We start from the raw sequence: 22,099 nt of genomic DNA, 5'->3' as shown, positions 1-22,099 counted from the left end.
CCAGTGCCAACATCAGCAGTGTTATCTTTGATCAGGGAGTGCAGCAAGGAACCCCAGAAGGATCCACAGGCCAGACTGAGGAGGCAGGCAGACTGGATTAGGCCCATGGGCCAGGAGTTCTGCACATCTGGTTTAAACGAACTGCTGCTGAAGGAGTACCACTTTCCTTTTTATGCTTTGCAACTATGTCTCGCTGTAGAGCAGCTTTGGACACGAATGAACTCCTGCCACTGGAAGCACCAGCTGGCAACACTTCTCCATGTCAAGAGATGCTAAGAATCGATTCCTTCCTTAATGGCTGCTCTTCTTGATCAGACCAAAAGGTCCATCTCGCCTGCCAGCCTGTTTCCCCCAACAGTGGCCCAGTCAACTACCACCAGCAAGCCCACAAGCAGGGTATGAAGGCAATAGCCCTCCCACACCAATGCCTCCCAGCAACTGGCATGCAATGGTATACTGGCTCTGGACACGGAAGTTCTACAGTTTGGGAGTTATCTAGATGTGGCTTTGGTCCTGAACATTCAAGGTAGTGGTTGTGGCCAGGAGTACTTTTACTCAGCTTTGGCTAGTGGGTCAGCTGTGTCTGCTCATAGAGAACTGAGCACAGTTAAGCATGCATCTAGACTACATTACTGTAAGATGCTGCACTTGGGGCTCTGGTTGAAGACCGTTCTGAAATGTTAGATAACATATAGAACGTTCCTGCTGGCGTTTTGATCAGCATTAATTTGGGGGATCACATTACTCCCTTGCTATCCTAGCTGTACTGGTTGCCAGGCATTATTACCTTTAAAGCACTGAACAATTTAGGACCTTGATATCTAAAGGTCCACTTCCCCATATATGCATCTTCCCACTCCGAGGTCATCTGATGAGAGCCTTTTATATGTCCCTTTGCCTGCTGGGGCACAGTTGGGGAGACACAAGGTGGGCTTTTCCTTTATAACACCAAGTTTGTGGATTTGGTTGTCTCCAGCTTTGCCAGTGCCTTGTTGCCACCTGAAGGTATTTAATTTTCAGTGAACCTTTGATCTTTCCACTATGTGGCCATGCTTTCATTTGGTCCTGGCTCCGTTTAGATTTGTTAGTTTTAATGTTTCATTTATTGTATTTTATTTCCTCTTTTCTGTCTTTAATAATTTGTTTTTATTAGATTGTTGTTGGTTTATTATTTGTTTATGCTTGGTTCTATTAGCTGTTTTTGGCACCTCCATTTTGAAGGGGGAAAACAGGGATGTAAATTTTCCTACCCCTTCACGGATCACTGCCTTGTTGGGGCGAAGGGGCTTGCGTAACTCAGTGAAGCTATAAGCTATGCCGTGCAGGGCCACCCAAGACGGACAGGTCATGGCAAAGAGTTCTGACAAAATGTGGTCCACTGGAGAAGGAAGTGGCAACCCACTTCAGTATTCTTGCCAAGAAAACCCCATGGAACCTATCACACAGCTAAAAGATATGACGCCGGAAGATGAGCCCCTCAGGTCAGAAGGTGTCCAATATACTACTGGGGAAGAGCAGAGGGTATTTCCAAGTAGCGCCAGAAAGAGTGAAGCGGCTGGGCCAAAGCCGAAAGCACACTCAGCTGTGGATGTGTCTGGTGGTGAAAAGAAACTCCGATGCTGTAAAGAACAATATTGTTTAGGAACCTGGAATGTCAGATCAATGAATCAAGGTAAGCTGGAGGTGGTCAAACATGAGATGGCAAGAGTGAACATCGACATCTTGGGAATCAGTGAACTAAAATGGACAAACATGGGCAAATTTAATTCAGGTGACCATCATATCTACTACTGTGGGAAGAATCCCTTAGAAGAAATGGAGTAGCACTCATAGTCAACAAAAGGGTGGGAAAAGCAGTACTGGGGTACAATCTTAAAAACGATAGAATGATCTCAGTACGAATCCAAGGCAAACCATTCAACATCACACTAATTCAAGTCTATGCCCCAACCACTGAGGCCGAAGAAGCTGAGGTTGATTGGTTCTATGAAGACCTACAACACCTTCTAGAACTAACACCAAAAAAAGATGTCCTTTTCATCATAGGCGATTGGAATGCTAAAGTAGGAAGTCAAGAAATCACCGGGATAACAGGCAAGCATGGCCTTGGTGTACAAAATGAAGCAGGACAAAGGCTAATAGAGTTTTGCCAAGAGAACACGCTGATCCTAGCAAACACTCTTTTCCAACAGCACAAGAGGCGACTGTACACATGGACATCACCAGATGGTCAATATCGAAATCAGATTGATTATGTCCTTTGCAGCCAAAGACGGAGAAGCTCTATATAGTCAGTAAAAACAAGACCTGGAGCTGACTGTGGCTCAGATCATGAACTGCTTCTTGCAAAATTTCGGCTTAAATTGAAGAACGTCGGGAAAACCACTAAACCGTTCAGGTATGACCTAAATCATATCCCTGATGAATATACAGTGGAGGTGAGGAATAGATTTCAGGGATTAGACCTGATAGACAGAGTGGCTGAGGAACTATGGACGGAGGTCCGTAACACTGTTCAGGAGGCAGCAACGAAATCCATCCCAAAGAAAAAGAAATGCAAGAAAGCCAAGTGGCTGTCTGATGAGGCTTTACAAGTGGCTGAGGAAAGAAGGGAAGCGAAAAGCAAGGGAAAAAGGGGAAGATATATCCAACTGAATGCAGAGTTCCAGAGAATAGCAAGGAGAGACAAGAAGGCCTTCTTAAATGAACAATGCAAAGAAATCGAGGAAAACAACAGAATGGGAAAGACTAGAGATCTCTTCAAGAAAATCAGAGATCTCAAGGGAGCGTTTTGTGCAAAGATGGGCATGATAAAGGACAAAGAAGGCAGGGACCTCACAGAAGCAGATGAGATTAAGAAGAGGTGGAAAGAATACACAGAAGACCTATACAGGCAAGATCTGAATGTCCCTGATAGCCATGATAGTGCGGTCACTGAACTTGAGCCGGACATCCTCGAGAGCGAAGTCGTGGGCGTTAGGAAGCATTACTAACAACAAAGCTAGCGGGGGTGACAGTCTTACCGCTGCGCTATTTAAAATCCTAAAAGATGATGCTGTTAAAGTGCTGCACTCAATATGCCAACAAATTTGGAACACTCAACAGTGGCCACAAGACTGGAAAAGGTCAGTGTACATTCTAATTCCAAAGAAGGGCAACGCCAAAGAGTGTTCAAACTACCGCACAATTGCGCTCATTTCACATGCCAGCAAGGTGATGCTCAAAATCCTACAAGCTAGGCTTCAGCAGTATGCGAACCGAGAACTACCAGAAGTACAAGCTGGGTTTCGAAGAGGCAGAAGAACTAGAGATCAAATCGCCAACTTTCGCTGGATCATGGAGAAAGCAAGAGAATTCCAGAAAAACGTCTATTTCTGCTTCACGGACTACGCTAAAGCCTTTGATTGTGTGGATCACAACAAACTCTGGCAAATTCTGAAAGAGATGGGGGTACCAGACCACCTTACCTGTCTCCTGAGAAACCTGTACGAGGGTCAAGAAGCAACAGTAAGAACCAGACATGGAACAACCAAGTGGTTCAAAATTGGGAAAGGAGTATGACAAGGCTGCATATTGTCGCCCTGCTTATTTAACTTATATGCAGAATACATCATGAGAAATGCCGGGTTGGATGAATCACAGGTCGGAATTAAGATTGCCGGGAGAAATATCAACAACCTCAGATACGCAGACGATACCACCCTAATGGCAGAAAGCGAAGAGGATCTAAAGAGCCTCTTGTTGAGGGTGAAAGAGGAGAGTGCAAAAGCTGGTTTGAAACTCAACATTAAAAAAACGAAGATCATGGCATCTGGCCCCATCACTTCCTGGCATATGGAAGGGGAAGAAATGGAAGCAGTGACAGATTTTATTTTCTTGGGTTCCAAGATCACCGCAGACGGTGACTGTAGCCATGAAATTAAAAGATGCTTGCTCCTTGGGAGGAAAGCTATGGCAAACCCAGACAGCATAGTAAGAAGCAGAGACATCACCTTGCCGACAAAGGTCCATATAATCAAAGCTATGGTTTTCCCAGTAGCAATGTATGGCTGTGAGAGCTGGACTATAAGGAAGGCTGAGCGCCGAAGAATCGATGCTTTCGAACTGTGGTGCTGGAGAAGACTCTTACAAGTCCTCTGGACTGCAAGGAGGTCAAATCAGTCCATCCTAAAGGAAATCAACCCTGAGTGCTCATTGGAAGGACAGAGACTGAAGCTGAAGCTCAAATATTTTGGCCACCTAATGCGAAGAGAAAACTCTCTGGAAAAGACCGTGATGCTGGGAAAGACTGAAGGCAAAAGGAGAAGGGGACGGCAGAGGATGAGATGGCTAGATAGCATCACTGATGCAATGAATATGGACTTGAGCACGCTCCGGGAGAGAGTGCAGGACAGGAAGGCCTGGCGTGCTATGGTCCATGGGGTCACGAAGAGTCAGACACGACTGAACAACAACAAATTTTCCTAATAAATACAAATACAGCTATCAAGCTCTTCATAGGCCTATTCTTCATTAAATTGCCCAATCCTTTTAAAAAGCCATCTAAGCTAATACATCATAAATATATGAATTAGATTTAGTATTTCTTTGGATGACTGTCCCCATCTCCAAATTCTACTGTTAGGACGATGGAAAAAGGCTTCCTAGCCACTTTCTTCCCACCATGACTTCCTCAGCATGATTTATTTCTATTATATGCTTTCCACCAATATAGTATTTGTGCTATGGTGTTTTCTACCAGTTCACCCAGCACAGACATTAAGCTAACTGTCTGTAATTTCCTGTTTCTCTCCAGATCAGTTTTAAAAAATTGTACTGCCTTTTAAAGACAGGAATACACCAAGTCTCACCTGTGATTTGAAGGTGTACTTAAGTGATATTGTCACAATATTTGGGTGCATCACCAAGAGATTAACAAAAAATTTAGAAGAGAATCCAGATTTTCACTTAGGCCAGGGGCGTTGAGCCTCTTTCAGCCTGAGGGTCAAACTGCATTTCAGAGAACCTCTCAGGGGTTGCATTCCAAGTGGTGGGCGAGACTGAAGGGGAAAAGGGCAAGGCCAAAAATACCAGCATATTTTAGCTTCAAGCTGGGAAACCACCAATCAATCAGTGGTGAGGGAAAAGGGTGCGAGGCCAAAGGTTTGGCCCTATGGGGAACCCCGGAGGGAGCCCGGGTTTGAGGTTCTGTATCCCTGACTTAGGCCTTGTTTTTATGTTGCTGAGGTTGAGGATCAGATTCACTGACACAAGGTACTGTCCACATACCCCAGGAAGGGGGGGGGGGGAGATTCAGCTCATACTGTTCTCCTGCTTATTTTTATGGTTGAGACCACAGGAGAGATAATAGGGAAACTTCTGCATTTTGTACCACTCTGCTTCCAACCCAGAAATGTCTAGAGGAGAAGAGGTAGCTGCCTTTCTCTAGGTGCATATCCCAAACTTGCTATGTGTGCTGTTGTACCCCAAAAGGCCAAGCATTTGCTACAGGGACATGCACTCAGATCAGTGCCCGTATAATTTTTGCATTACTTGTTCCAACAGCTTCAGACACAAGCTTAACTTAGAGTGCATTAGTGTCTTTAAAGGTAACTTGAGAAACAGATTGATGAATACTGAACATATACACCATACTTTGGAGAAGATTCCTCCCCAGCCTCAGCCCTAGATGATTACACTCTAAGTAAGCAACCTTTCAAATCCATTCCATATATTCCACAGAATAATTGCATCTGATTTTGTTCCACAATCAATTCTGCTTATGTTAAAGGAATAGGTTCTGCTATTAACCAAACATCAGGCAATCACAGTCAGATTTCCTGAGAAAAAATAATTTCTCTGATAAACAGTGATGCCTTGGAAGCTAGCCCAACTGTGACCCAATTCAACTTAAAGGAGATATCATGGCAAAATTTAATACTAATTGCATGGATTAGTGTCTGAAAGGCTGTCACAAGTTGTCTTTATTTTTGTGTAAAAGGGTTCAGTAAGTTCACATCTATTGGCAAAATGCCAAAAGATTCCCAAAATGAAACTATCAAAATAGTCTTGATAGTAACTGTACTGGTAACGTAAATGGGACACATCAATTCAGGTCTTACAATGAATATTTTAGGTTCATAATTGGAAAGTGTTATAAGAAGCAGCCACACACACACAAATTAAATAGATTAATTAAAACGGATTCACTTATTACATTACTAGTTACTACACTTAGTCCAAGACTGGATTCCCAGTTTTAGATTCTGAAGTGTACAAAAAAAAAGAACTTTTAAAAAATAATCTCAGAAAGTTGGGTAAATACCTTTTCCTTATGTTTTCCACAAAGGTAGCTATTCTATTATGAAGAAATGTAATTTTGTACATGTGTAGGTATAGAGATTTTTGTGGCACCATTGGCCATATTTGCCGCTAAAGAATACCCAGGTTTGACATGAGCAAGAGACAAATGGTATGCTGCTAGTGGGATGTTTGATGAGCCTAACTCTGCTGACTTGGCATTTGCATGATTTGAGACCTTTCCTGGAATCATTTGTGACTACCACATTCTTAAAAGTAGCTTATTCTACCTCTGCACCTACAGTATGCTCAGCCATTCGGCTCACGTTCTCCTCTCCCAGCAGTGCCACAAAAAGGAAATCAGAAGCTTTTATTTCAGTTTTTTAATTATCCAGTATAGCCGCAGTCATCCGCAACCTGTTGCCCTCCTGATGTTTTGGGCTACAATTCCCATCAGCCTCAGCCAGCATGGCCAATGATCAGAAAGTCTGGGAGTTGTAGTCAAAATATCTGGAGGGCACCAGGTTGAGGAGGGCTGTACACCCAAGCCTTAAACTACAGCTAGTCTTAAGCATGGTTTATTGAAACAAGCCACCTTCATAACCCAAGACTGAAGGTTTGTTTCAGTAAATCATAGTTAAGACTAGCCACAGTTTGCGTGAGTTCTGACAATTTTAAACCATGGTTCGTCAAACACAGAAGGAAAAGCTTCCAATCCCCTCCTCACGACAATTCCAGAAGGGAAGGAATGCATGAGCACTCGCTCAGGCTCATTCACATTAACAGTAAAACCATAATCTAGTGTTATGCCTAAATGAGGCCAATGTTTAGAGATGTCTGAGGGTGCCTCCTTGACCTTTCACCTTAACTGACTGCACATAACCCGCACGATTTACAACCTCTAAATTTTATATGCCTTACCCTATAGAGTTTTTCTTCTCTATAGGATCAAACCTAGAACTAGGATGGCAGCTGAATTCCTAGACTGAGAAGGGCATCTGATAACTAGAAAAGTTGCAGTTCCCAACCACTTTTATTTGAGCAACCATCTCTGTCAGAAATCAACCCTGAGTGCTCATTGGAAGGACAGATAATGAAGCTGAAGCTCCAATATTTTGGCCACCTAATGCGAAGAGAAAACTCCCTGGAAAAGACCCTGATGCTGGGAAAGACTGAAGGCAAAAGGAGAAGGGGACGGCAGAGGATGAGATAGATGGCTAGATAGCATCACGGATGCAATGAATATGAACTTGAGCACGCTCCGGGAGAGAGCGCAGGACAGGAAGGCCTGGCGTGCTATGGTCCATGGGGTCACGAAGAGTCGGACACGACTGAACGACTGAACAACAACAACAACAACAACTCTGTCAGATATAGCACCAAGAAGCCAATCTCAACATTCTCTCACTGTTTGAACCCAGGAATGTCAGTTTGCCTTTCTGAGTGGATCTCTGTACACACTATTACTATAATCCTGAACTTGCCAGGAAGGGCTCTGTTGGCACAGTCTGCCTACCAACTAGAGCCTTATAGCCACCATGCAGAAACATAAACACATTACTCTAAGCCCCACAGAGGACCTAATCTATACAAACAGCAAAACAAGGTGGAAATGAGGTGGTAAAATGCACTGTGCCATTTCAAGCTACAGGTCAAGCCTTTGAATGCTCCTGCATGTTTTTTGTTTTTACAACCCTTGGCAAATGGAAAACTAGAACAGCAGACAGAATGTCTTGCTACGTTTTTAATTACTTACAGGGAGTTCACATCAGGGAGCATTCAAAGTGATAGTCCCCTAATGACAGCCTAAACTGCAATTGTAAATTCTTAATGTTCGAGGTGAACAGCATCTGGAGCTGATTGTGTCTCTTTTGTTCATGCAAGTAGTAAAATTATGGAAGAGAAATATGGGTGCAATGCATGATTAGAAATCACAATAAAGCGGTAGCAAGTCATAAATGTGACATTTTGTGGGCATTAGAGCCTTTTACAGAAACTACCTGCATATTTTTGAATGTCTCAAAAACCATGAGGACCAGAAACTTTTAAAAATGGAAGCAGATATTCTCAGGAGTCCAAGTTCTACCAAGTGTTCTGAACATGTAGCAATGCAGAAGGTGCATATTCCGGTCTAACATCGAACCACATTTTCATGATTAAAAAGCAGCAGAAATGTGGCAATGCATGATCCATTTCCCCTTTTTTGGTATCTGCAAGTTATTTTAAATACCTTAATCGCAATGCTTGGGACTCAACAAAGCAAGCATTGGTCAGTTAGGAACTCATATAGTTCTTAGGTGGTGCTTTTTTAAAATGTTCAAATCCATACTGTTTTGACAGGTACTGTGGTCAATTGTCTGAAGCATTTACCATCCATCTTTGTGAACGGCTGGATGCTGCTCACCCTCTTCCTCTTTCCTTCTCTCTAGTTTTCTCATGTACGGCATTTGTTTCATTCTTGGTCACAAGCCATGAATGCGCAGACTAAATATAACAGTCACACATCCTATAGCTATTTCTCACAAGAGAAATAAATACAGGGAAGGTCAGATTTGCCAAAACAACCTTAGTTTACACTGGGTTTATTTAAACAAAGTAATGACCACTGGGGATTTAAAAAACAGAACAAGAGCTTTTTGGCAAAGCGAGAGACATGGGATACTCCAATTGCAAACACCCAATACCATTATTAAAAGAGCTTCTATTAAACAGTTTTTAAAATAAAAATATGAAACCTGAACAAACAGGCCTTTATGCTTGCCTAGAGACTAGATTCTAAAGAGGTCCTGCTACATTAGCCATGGAAAAAAAGTCTCCCACCCCACCCCATTTACAATTAACCTGACATAGTTTTTGAAATTTCCTTTCCCACCAGCACATCCAGTGGACTTTTTTGCTTTATATGCAACCACATCCTTACCCAATACCTTAAACAATGTGACAAACTGCCAATACCATGATCAGACATGGACCAAGAAGAAGAATGAGAAAGGAGGAGAGAAATGGAAGGTCCCAGTGAGGTTTCCCTGAGTCCAGCTTCCTGTGTGATATGAAGCAACTGCCTTTATAGCACAAGATGTGGAAAGTAAAGAGGACAAATGCAACATGGTCCAAGTGCTTTGAGACCTTTGGATGAACTGTACTCCCTGAGTAGAAAAATGTTACGGGTGAAACTTCGATCCAACGATTTCACAGTTTGTATACAGCAAGATCCAGCCCAGAGCTGGCCAATACCCATTCCTCAAAGCCAAACAGCAGGAGGATATTTTGCTCAGTCACAACCCCTTTTCCTTTAGGGATCTATGAAAAACCATCTCCAGTTTTACTGCAAATGCTACTCAAGAGCAATTGCTACATTTTGATGTCCAGAATCATACAGAACAGATTCCTATAGTACTGATGATGCCCCTGCTTCCCGATTCATCACCATTTAACTCTTCCCTAAGATGGCCCGAAGATGCGCTCAGGGACAATGCTGTTGTAAGCTCATTGATGTAACACATGCACATTTTCTACAGGCAGGGGCCACACAGAACAGTGCTTACTGGCAGACTCCAGACTCTCCCAAACAACACACTTCCATTTTCAGACTTGAGTAGCCGCATTGGTGCTACAAAATAACAGCTTCCCTGTGAATTGAAGTGTAAGAGCAGAACGAGAACACAGAAGACACATGAGACAATTTGATCATATAACACCTATACTCCGCCAGCTACACTGGTTACCAGTGTGTTTCCGAGCACAATTTAAAGTTCTGGTTTTGACCTTAAAAGCCTTAACTGTCTTGGGATCAAACTGAAGCGCCACCTTCACCCATTTCAGATCAGCAAGAGAGGCCCTTCTCATTGGTCTACCTGTGAGAGCAGTTAGGTGGGTGACCACATGTGAGAGGGTCTTCCCTACAGTGGCCCCACACCTCTGGAATAATCTGCCATCAGGGATCTGCCATGGTCCAACACTGCAGGGCTTTAAGACGTCCTTGAAAATGTATTATTTTACTCTGACCTTCTCCTAATATGATTGCTTTTATTGCTGTTTTTATTGCTTGTCTTGTTGTTGGTTTTATTGCTGTTTTTATGGTATTCTTACTGTTTTATTGTGTTTTCATTGTTCAGGTTCTGTCCTAAAAGATGGCCAAAAAATATTTTAAATAAATAAGCTACCTGCACCCTTGTGTAGAATTTCCCCTTTATAACATGTGGTACAACTACCTCATATTTTGATGTCATCATTTATATATCAGTTTTCTGAGGAATCAAAGCGGTTTCAAAAATTAATACCCCCCCCCCCGCATTTTTATTTATTTAAAAATTTTCTTGGCCACCTTTCAGGGCAGAAGCCCTCCCAAGATGACTCACAGCAATAAAATACATAAAAACAGTTAAAATATTAAAAGCAATAAAAACATAAACACAATAAAATAACAATAAGAGCAACAAAAGGACAATAAAATCAACAACAGCAGCAAAAACAGCAACAAAAGTGATACAGTTACAATTAAAAACATACTGAAGTCACACATAGATAGCAGCATGAAAGCCTCACATTTCAGGCAGCAGATGTAAGAACTTAAAAGCCACACATACTAAAAGCCTGTTGAAAAAAGGAGGTATTTCAAGGACGCCTAAGAGCCAAGAGCGAGAACGCCCAAGGAAGGGCATTCTACAACTTTACCACCAACTGACACCACTCTTATTTCTTACATCCACTCATCTGACCTCATGTATCAATGCAACAGGGAGCAAAGCCTCTGAAAATTACCTTAGTCATATCAGTTTGTATGAGAGGAGGTGGTCCTTAAGGCAATCTGATGCTAGGCCTTTTAGGGCTTTAAATGGTAATGCAAGCACTTTAAATTGAGCCTGGAAATGCATAGGAAACCAATGATGCTGGAATAGGATCAGAGTGATATGATCCTTGGGCATCAGACAACAGTCTGACCACCACAGTTTGGATGAATTTCAGTCATTTTTTAATGTAAGCCTCATGTAGAGAGCATTGTAGTAGTCCAGCCTGGGAATGACTAAGGCATGAACAGCTGATCCCAGGTCCATCTTGTCTAGGTGAGGCTGCAGCTGTTGAACCAGCCGAAGCTGGTAAAAATCAGTTCTGGCCACCATCACCACTTGAACATATAAGGAGAAAGTGAGGTCCAGGACCCTCGGAAGGCATACCTGCTCCTTCAGAGGGAATGCAGAGCCCCTGACCAACAGTACCTCCATCTTATCTGGGTTAACTTTCAGCTTAGAGCTTTCCATCTCCAAGACCTGACTGAAAGCAAGAAATTGGTCTCACCTCTTTAAGCAACCTGTCCATGTCCTCAGGGTAAACAAGCTAAAAGGTATTCTTCACAACATGACTAGATGGTATCATAGCCACTACCAGCTGACTCTACTAGAAATATGGTATCCAAGTCAGAATGTCAAAGCAAAAGGTGGCTGGTGGAGGCAGGGAAAACACTCTGCATAATGGCATCAGGACACAGGGTAAGTTGTACTGCATGTTACAATCAGGAAGGAGGGGAGAGAAACTCACCACAGGCAGCCATTTTTGGTGGCAATCCATGTTTATCATGTGTAGTTCCACCCATTAAAAAGGGTTATGTAGGTAGTTCCCAAGAATCTAGTTATCCACCACACTGGTCTAAAACAATGAAGGCGAGACCATTCCAGACGCAAAGCAGAATACTCCTCAGCTAGATAAAAGTTCAATTATGCAACACAAAATAACAAATTCCACAGCATTCAAGGTGGTATATAAAAATAATTTAAAAGGCATGTTCCAAAAACTGAATAGGTTTTTTTTAAAAAAAAGCCTTATTTTAAAATGTCAGAGTTCAGTGTTTCAGGTATTACCTGAAAATGTTGTTCTCATTAAGGCTCCATGGAAAACTAAGCCATCATCCTACGGTTTTCAATCCTCCCCAGGTAAGCACACAGTTCATATAGGTTTGTCTATGGCCCCAGGCTAGAATTCAACACTCACTTGCCAGCTGTTAAAATTCCTGTTCTAATCCCGAGCAAAATGTCCAGGGGCTGGTCACCCTTCAAAAACTCAGTAGAAAGCTGCACTGTCAGGAGTTATTAGTGCGAAAGACAAGAAACGAAGGAAACAGCTTGGAGTCTGCTCTACATGGGCACATACAAAGCTGGTCATTACAATATAGGCAAAGCTATTTCTCCTGAGATTGAGGATGCCGAATTTAGGATTCCAAACAAGTTCAGAGACAATTTTTTAAAAGACCAAATTTCTTATTTTTAAAAGGTTTGAATTTATTTGAGTCCTTCCTTAAGGACATACCCTGAGCCTGAGCTATATAGAAGCATCTTAAGGGGCAGGGGGAGAAGAGAGAGGGACACTGCTCCCAGAGAATGCATGAGCTCTTGTCAGAGCTCAATTTCCCCCCTCCCCTTCAAGTCCTTGCTTGCCTTCAGCCCAGCTTCCAGCACTGGCCAGCTGAGGGCTTGCACCTGTGCACTATCTGCTGTTAACTTTTTGATGATGCAAGAGGGGATGCACCCCTCTCCCTGCACTCATTGGGGGGTGCTGTTGGAGGGAGGTCATTTCTCCTTTCTGGCATTCATCTACAAAGCCAGTAAGAGAACCACTGCTGTCCTGCCCTTGTGCTACATGAGCTCCCAGCACATCCATACATAGAACACCTATGTTATGAACATAAGGGAAGATTACTACAACATACTGCACTGTTCATTTAATGAGGAACAATGGCTAAGGGGAAAGACAGTGCATCCAGGGCTAACAATCTTCAACATCCAGAGATCTCAGCTTTCATTGAAAACGTTTCTAGCACTTATGGCTGAAAGATAAGCCTAGAAGTGTGTGCAATACACAACAAGATCTCCAAAGCTGGGGGGGGGTGGGGGGGGTGCTATGTAAGGTGGGCAGTAGTCATAGAGGAAGGTTCAGTGCCCAGTACAATGTTTTTCCCCTCCTCATAATTAGCAAGAATCATGGAATAGTAGGGTTGGAAGGGGCCTATAAGACCATTGAGTCCAACCCCTGCAATTCCTGCTCAATGCAGGAATCCAAGTCAAAGCATCCCCAACAGATGGCTGTCCAGCTTCGTCTTGATTGCATCCAATGTGGGAGAGCCCACTACCTCCCTACCCAGAACATGTTATGCAGAATTAAGCAAGTACGTGTAACATTGCTTAACTAACAAAGTTTTACAGTCATAGATTTAAGCTTTTCATGCCCCCAAATTTTGAGTTTTTTTAAGCAATGGAAAAATACAGACAAAAGAAAAGAAGTTTTTCAGCGATGCACAATTAACTGATGGAAGTCATTGCCACAAGATGTAGAGATGATCACCGGCTTTAATGGCTATAGAAGAAGATTCAAGAATTCTGAGTATTCTGCTTACTTTTAAGTACAATTAGAATTGTACAGTTACGTTTTAAGTACAATTGCATAGGCTCATACATTTGGGAATTTCGCTAACATTTTTACAGAACGCAGGAACAAACGTTAGCACTTGCAGAACACAAATACATGGATAAGGCAATTAAAATCTTTTCAGCTCTGTCCTACCATCTCTGTCTTCTTATTATTTTGTGCAAGGCAACAGTGACACCTTCTGGTAGGGTTGCTACATAGAAATCTTCTAACTCGAAGCAACCCTTTCAAGATTTAAGGAGTGTTGAAAAAACACGTTAGGAAGCTGACTAGGAAGCTCAGCAAGACAGTTGAGTCCAAAGCATTTTCTATAGCTGGGTGGGTTGAACTCACATTATTATCCTTCACAGTCTGAGAAGTACATTTGGTCTTGTGCTGCTAGTGACTAGACCATTCAGTCTAGTAACCAGACTGTTCACAGTAATAAAGTTGACACCATCTCCTTCCACTGGTGGAGAGAAAATCATGACCAGATTGTATCATCTGCAGTAAGCAGAACTCCTTAGAAGGTATAATGTACAAGGAACAGGTCTACCGGGATCTTACAGAGGCATTTAAGGTTAGAATTCCAAGATGCTGAGTTGGGAGCTGAGAGCCACTTCTAAGAATTCTGAACAGCAACAGAATACTGGACATGATGAAAAAACCTCTTGGGAAAGTATGTACATTTAACCTACTGACAGCGATGCTTTTTATACCATTATCTGTGTCGAAGAGTCGGGGAAAATCCCAACGTCACACAAGCAGACTTCTCTCCTCTCTACAGCACCCCACAGCACACACAACCCCCCTGCCCAATTTGCAGCATAGGATCCCCCCCACCCCGGTTCTACTGACAGAAGCCATTTCTGTGACAGGTTAATTGGATACAACCCTCTATTTCAGGATTTAAAAAAATGTTACCTAAGTAAAGAGAAGACATCATATGAGTTACGAACACAGTTCTGATCCACCTGGAGAAGGTTATTCTTCTGGGTTCCTGAGTAGCCCTTAAAGATAAACAAGGTGGCAGATTAAATGCCTACTAAATGACACTGGAATTAGGTCCCATTTTCCTATTAAAAGCCTTTTCGCAAGGTTTGTCCACAAACAAGAGTATCAAGGCATCTTGAAATCACCCTCTTAGACGGCCCACCATTTATGTTTAGCTCAAATGCTAGATGAAAAGAAGTCTGTGAAACTGGAGCCCTTTAAAGGCACCATCAGGCCAAGAAAAGAGTTCTAGGGGAAAATCTAATTACTTAGAGCTTTAAGTATAAACAAACTCCCTCCTCCCCCAGGGAAAGCATGGAAAGAATGTTCCTTTCTAATCCTCTTAGTTGGTCAATAAATGCAGCGGTATCTTTTCCCCAGCAAGAATTTCCCTACTAGTGAGGTTGGTGCTTGGAACATAACTGGAGAGAGCGGGGCATCTCCATGCTTGTATGATGGCTTTAATAGCTGAAGGCTCTCTCAAAAGGCTAATAGTCACAGCTTGGGGGGGGGGGGGGAATCACATGATGCTGAGCCCAGAGGCTACATCCATATGCAATAGTAGGTATTGATTTATTTAATATATTTATTTAAAATGGCATTTAGAGCACCTTTAAGGATAAAACCTGTAGAAAGGGACTACTTGGAAAAAACACACACATTCAAGGATAAAACATAACAATTAAAAATGCTCCAAGCTTTATCATGCAATTATTTTGTACGTCATATTTATAGCCCACCCCTATGCATGAGGCTCATGTCAACTAAGTATTTATTTTCCCTCGAGTATTATTTATCCCCACAACTACTTCAATCTCAAATTTACATAGAGGCTAAAAAAGAAGAAGAAGGAGAAGAAGAAAGAACTTCCTTGCGCATGGATTGTAGCTGTATTGCCATGAACCAGAAACTGGATGCTTCACAAGCCAATTGGACCTGTATATTCCTGATTTTAGCAGGCTGCTTCTATGTGCTTCTACTCCTCTCAGGCTTTAACACATGCATTTGGTCTTCTGTTATCTTTTAGGACCCAAATTCAATGAGCAAGTACACATACAGAATAGCCATTCAATTAACAGGTTATTAGCTTTTGGGGGGTTTGGTGCCGTCAGTATGCTGATGGCACCCAACTCTATCTCTCCGTTCCATCCAAATCCAAGAAAGCTGTTCTAGTTCTAAACCAGTGTCTGATGTCGGTAATGGACTAGATGAGGGCAAACAAATTGAAGTTTAATCCAGACAAGACAGAGGTGCTCCTGGTTTGTCAGATGACTGAACAGTAATAGGGATTCAACCTGTGCTGGATAGGGTTCCACCCCCCTGAAGACTCAGTCTCGCAGTTTGGGTGTATTCCTGGACTCAGCCTTGTAACTGGAAGCCCAGGTTACAGCAGTGGCCTGGAGTGCGTTTGCACAGCTCAAGCTAGAGCGCCAGGTGTGCCCATTCCTACAGATGTCTGATCTGGCCACAGTCACACATCCCATTTGGACTATTGCAACATGCTCTACATGGGGCTACCTTCAAAACCTGTTCAGAAACTTCAGCTGGTCCAGAATGCTGTGGTCATCAGACTGTTGACTGCAGCCAGTTACAGGGAGCACGTGACTACCTTATTACAACAGCTTCACTGGCTTCCAGCCTGTTTCCAGACAGAATTCAAAGGGCTCATTATGACCTATAAAGCCCTATACAGCTTGGACCAGGCTACCTGAAAGACTGCCTTCTCCCATACGAGTCTGCCTGGGCCTTAAGATCTTTGGGACAGGCCCTTCCTTCCACCAGCAGGCAGACCTTTTTATTCAAGCAGTCCTTTGGCATGTAAGAGGGTCTGTTAGGTGGATGTTGTTTTTATTCTGTTACTGGTGTGTTTTTAATTGTGTTTTAATGCCTTTGTTTTATCATTGTTTTAATCAAGTTTTATTGATGATCATAAGCTGCCTTGAGTACCATTTTTCTTGGTAGAAAGACAAGGTTCAAATCAAATCAATAAATAGCTGTAAATAGCCCCAAAATTCATTTGTTGACTATGGGAAGATCAACAGAGAACTATTAAGCCCATGATCTTCCCAAAGCAAAATGCTATCTAATTATCTAACCAGAGAGCTGCGAATACAGTGAATTCCACTAGTCCCTTCCCTCATAATCACCACATTTGGCAACTATGGCAAGATCCACATCTCAGGAGGAAAGGCCAGAAGTTTCAAAATATGTTATGGCTATCTATTAGCCATTATGCAGAAGACAACTTCTACAACTGAAAAAAGTATTCAGCTTTTACTGAGCTATTGCCCAAAGCAGCTGCAAAGATAAGTGTATTCAGAACCTTAAGTCATTTTGTGCTATGACATACGCTTCAAAGAGCATAATAGGAACATCACAAGTTCTCTACCAAACCACCACAGATGTATATCTTAATGGTCACTACAGTGGTCTTCTCCAGAGGGATTCTGAGCAGCATATTCAAATCTGTGGCTTAACTCTATATACCCAAACATAAAACTTTCCCTCTATATCAAAAACACAAGTGGCATGATATACCATATATATTCTTACCTTTTGTTCATACGAGGCTCCATAATAGCCATCGTTCAGCCCAAAAATGATTTCATTTGGGCTACGAGCATGTATCTGTTAATTAAACAGTGTCACAGATTCAATCAACTTCTTTGTAATTCCATTATTTTAGTTTTCATACTTAAAGTAGCATTCACTATAGAAGAAATCAGCTTCCCAAGTCCCCTTACTTGTTCAAGTTCTTCACTGGTCCTATGGCAGGGGAGAAGGATAAATGGGAATCTGGTTCCAGGCAGAGTCACTTCTAGCCCAACTTCACAATATGCCAAATTACAACGAAGACTTCTGTGTATCTTAAAGAGCCAGTGTTTACTGTAGCCTATGTTTTCATCACAGATTCATCAGAGTCCTCTTTACAGGCCTTGAGGAAAGCTCTGAAGACCCACTTATTCCCGCTGGCTGCTAGCATTATTTGTAACTGCTGTTTTTTTACTGTGTCATTGTACTGCTTCTTTTATTATGCAAACTGCCTTGGGCTTACATAATTTTAATAAATAAGCTAGCTTTTGGGGACTCAAGCCTACCTCACAAAAGCTAATGACACAATAAATGTGTTAAAAACGTAACAAATTTATTGTGTCATTAGCTTTTACTGAGACGCTGCAAGACTCTCCACAGTCTATTGCAACAAAAAAAAGCACTACCCTCTGGAGTTTGTCAAAATGTAAGATGACTGAACAAGTAGAATGACTCTTCATCAGTGGACAGGTGGCCTAGTTCAGTGGTCAAAAGCAATAGCTTTTCCTGCTGGTATGGCTGGTGCTCCTGTCGAAGCCCAGGTCGCTCTGTGGAATGCAGAGATGACTCGGGCGGTTGACACGATCGCGCCCAAGCGCCCTCTCCCTCTGAGCAGAGCCCGGCCAGCTCCTTGGTATACACCTGAGCTGAGGGCAATGAAGCAAGAGGGGAGACGGCTAGAACGCAGGTGGAGGAAAACTCGCGCTGAGTCTGACCGAACACAGGTAAGAGCCCACTATCGAGCCTACTCTGTGGTGGTGAGGGTGGCAAAGAGACAGTTCTTTTCCACCAGCATTGCATCTTCTCAGTGTCGTCCAGCGGAGATTTTCTGAGTGGTTCGCGGCCTGTTACATTCTGGGCCAGGGAGAGAGACGGTGGAACCCTCGGTAGCACGCTGTGACGAGTTTGCGCGGCACTTTGAGGATAAAGTCACTCAGATTCGTCATGAATTGGACACCACCATTAATGCAGTTCCATTGGTAGAGGCGTTCAGAGCACCGTCTGGTCCAGTTTTATTGGATGAGTTTCAGTTACTGAGGCCTGAGGATGCGGACAAGGTGCTTGGCCAAGTCCGATCGACCACTTGTGTGCTTGACCCTTGCCCTTCATGGCTTATTAAATCAAACAAGGAGGGGTTGTCCGGCTGGGTCCAGGAGGTTGTAAATTCCTCCTTGAGAGAGGGAGTGGTGCCTGCCGCTTTAAAAGAGGCAGTAACTAGACCACTCCTGAAAAAGCCTAACCTGGACCCAGAGGATGTTAACAATTATAGGCCAGTGGCCAACATCCCCTTCCTGGGAAAGGTGCTTGAGCGGGTGGTTGTAGGACAGCTCCAGGCACTCTTGAATGAAACGGATTATCTAGATCCATTTCAATCAGGCTTCAGGCCTGGTTTTGGAATGGAAACTACCTTGGTCGCCCTGTGGGATGACCTCTGCCGGGAGAGGGACAGGGGGAGTGCGACCCTGTTGATTCTCCTGGACCTCTCAGCAGCTTTCGATACCATCGACCATGGTATCCTTCTGGATAGGTTGTCTGGGTTGGGAGTTGGAGGCACTGCACTACAGTGGTTCCGCTCCTACTTGGATGGCCGATTCCAGAAGGTGGTGCTGGGGGATTACTGCTCTGTGCCATGGCAATTGTGCCATGGGGTTCCACAGGGCTCTATTTTATCCCCCATGCTGTTTAACATCTACATGAAACCGCTGGGGGAGGTTATCCGGAGGTGTGGGCTGAGGTGCCATCAATATGCAGATGACACCCAGCTCTACCTCTCTTTTACATCAAAACCAGGTGAGGCAGTGGCTGTTCTGAATCAGTGCCTGGGCACGGTAATGGACTGGATGACGACCAATAAACTGAAACTCAATCCAGACAAGACGGAGGTACTGTTAGTGAGTGGTTCGTCTGCCCGGCTAGGTGATACTCAACCTGTTCTGGAGGGGGCTGCACTCCCCCTAAAGGATCAGGTTCGTAGTTTGGGGGTGCTCTTGGATCCAGAACTGTCACTTGAGGCACAGGTGAACTCAGTGGCACGGAGCACTTTTTATCAGCTTAGGCTGGTATACCAACTACGCCCTTATCTGGACAGAGATAGCCTTGCTACAGTTATCCACGCTCTGATAACTTCTCATCTGGATTACTGCAATGCGTTATACGTGGGGCTGCCTTTGAAAATGGTCCGGAAACTTCAGCTGGTCCAAAATAGGGCAGCAAGATTGTTAACAGGGACTGGCCTGCGAGCTCATATTACGCCAGTACTTTTCCAGCTGCACTGGCTGCCAGTCCATTTCCGGGCCTGATTCAAAGTGCTGGTGTTAACATTTAAAGCCCTTAACGGCTTGGGGCCAGGTTACCTGAAGGATCGCCTCCTCCCATATGTGCCTGCCCAGACCTTAAGATCATCATCAGCGGCCCTTCTCCGTGAGCCTCTGCCAAAGGAAGTGAGGCGGGTGGCTACTAGGAGGAGGGCTTTTTCTGCTGTGGCACCCCGGCTCTGGAATGAACTCCCTAGTGAGGTTCGCCTGGCGCCTACATTGTATTCCTTTCGGCACCAGGTGAAGACCTTTTTATTTTCCCAGGCATTTCAGCATTTTAGCCTTCTAAATTTTTATCTTTGCTGTTTTAAATCTGTATTTTAAACTTCTGCACTGCTGCTAAGTTTTATTGTGGTTGTATTGTTATATTGTGGTTTTAATGTTCTGTATATTTTAAATTGTTTTATTGTGTGTTGGATTTAATTTTTGTGAACCACCCAGACAGCTTCGGCTATTGGGCGGTATAGAAATGAAATAAATAAATAAATAAATAAATAAATAAATGCTAATTCTCACCACCACCCCCATCACAGGTCTACCCAGAATTTACACCTCACAAAACCAGTCCTTAGTTATCTGCTGAGGAGTTCCAAGAAGAACAGATGTCTGTTCAAAATATCTTTTAGCTATCCAATCCAAGGTTGAAACACCATGATTTTATTTTACCTGCTGACCCAAATATTTGAGTCCATCTAGATTGACGTTCCACTCAATGAGTAGCTGATGGGTGTCATTCTTGCCACCCCATATCCTCACCACAAAACAGGACACGGATGTATCAAGGCGATCAGGCATTAGACCAAAGTCAAGACTTCTCCATGTTGGATTCTGTTGATGGGGAACAAGAGACAGCTGAAGCATACCAAAAATGTTCAGGATTTTACCTAACCATGCATTAAAAAAGGTAAAGGTGTCCCCAACCAGTCGTGTCTGACTGTAGGGTGCAGTGCTCATCCCTGTTTCTAAGCCGAAGAGCCAGCGCTGTCCGAAGACACTTCCGTGGTCATGTGGCCGGCATGACTGAACACCGAGGTGCACGGAACGCTGTTACCTTTCCCGCCGAGGCGGTACCTATTTATCTACTTGCAATTTCTTGCTTTCGAACTGCTAGGTTGGCAGAAGCTGGGACTGAAGACGGGAGCTCACTCCGTCACGCAGCACTCGGGTCTCGAACAGCTGACCTGCCGACCTTCCAGTCTGCAGTTCAGCGTCTTAACCACTAACCGCGGTCCCTAACCATGCATTACACTGCCTTATACCAAGACAAGACTATTAATCCATATAGTCCAATTTAAAAAAAAATAAAAAAGCACAGTTATCTAAAGCAGCCATCACAGATTGCAACTGAGCACATTTAACAAGGATTTCTACTGCAACCTCTCTACCATCTCACACCATAATATAGACAACCTGATGTCCTCCAGATGTTTTGGACTACAACTCTCATAATCCCTTACCACTGGCCCTTCTGGCTGGGTTTTACAGGTTGTAATCCAAAACATCTGGAAGGCACCAGGTTGCCTGCCCTGATATAGACAGTCTCCGCTCAATCACCCACCTCTCACATATACGATATCCACTGGCTTCCAACATCCTGAGAACTTTGGTTACTGGCTAATTTAAAAGAACAGTGAGTGAGTGAGTGAGTGAGTGAGTAAGTAAGTAAATAAATATCCCATGCATGGGATCCATTAAATGATCCAACAGTCAGATGACACTGGCCTACCCCACTGCAAGGAATCCATACAGGTATGAGCAACCTACCAAAATGATACAATTTCTGTCAGGAAAGTTATGGATACTCCTCCAAAGGAGTTTTTCTGGGAATATCTGGTAAGACAATCTGCTGAAGATCCAGTATTCGTGCAAGAAGCTGGACAAACTAAGTGTTGCATGTGCACAAGCCTAGCTGAACTCAGGCAGGGGCAGGGAACTTGTTTTCCTCCAGATGTTGCTGGACTACAACTCCCATCATCCCTGACCACTGGGCATGCAGGCTGGGGCTGATGGGACTTGCAGCCCAACAACACTGGAGAGCCCCAGGCTCCTCACCCATGATTCTAATAGAACCAAACCTCTCAATAGGTAATGCTGAAGACAAAACTATACTTCTTTTCAGAGAGCTGAACCGAGTTTGAAAGGAGATCCCCCCTAACGGCGTGCATACACAGCCTACTTTATCTCAAGTAAGCAGATCATTATAATGTTTCAAAACTCTGAAAAGCAAACTCTTAAAAAATTATTTCCAGTCTCCAACTTAATGCAGCGATGGACACCACTTGCCAACTTACACATGAAGTCAAGAT

The 22,099-nt window shown here is 43.4% G+C and overlaps 1 protein-coding gene across 1 annotated transcript in view; it reads right to left on the bottom strand.

Annotated features, from left to right (window-relative positions):
• Window positions 1-22,099, bottom strand: part of UVRAG (UV radiation resistance associated) — a 110,829-nt gene that overhangs the window by 66,159 nt on the left and 22,571 nt on the right. Inside the window, exons 4-6 of the mRNA XM_084842432.1 lie at window positions 20,460-20,621; window positions 17,221-17,295; window positions 14,599-14,684 (exon numbers count right to left, since the gene is read on the bottom strand). Coding sequence (XP_084698558.1) covers window positions 14,599-14,684; window positions 17,221-17,295; window positions 20,460-20,621 — 323 coding nt within the window. The remainder of the gene's footprint in view (window positions 1-14,598; window positions 14,685-17,220; window positions 17,296-20,459; window positions 20,622-22,099) is intronic.

This window comes from Heloderma suspectum, chromosome 3 (genome assembly GCF_057233095.1).
Source record: "Heloderma suspectum isolate Gila_16-S chromosome 3, 16-S_ref, whole genome shotgun sequence".
Lineage (NCBI taxonomy): Eukaryota > Metazoa > Chordata > Lepidosauria > Squamata > Helodermatidae > Heloderma > Heloderma suspectum.
Note: the sequence above shows the minus strand (reverse complement) of the source record. Positions and strands in the feature narration are given on the sequence as shown.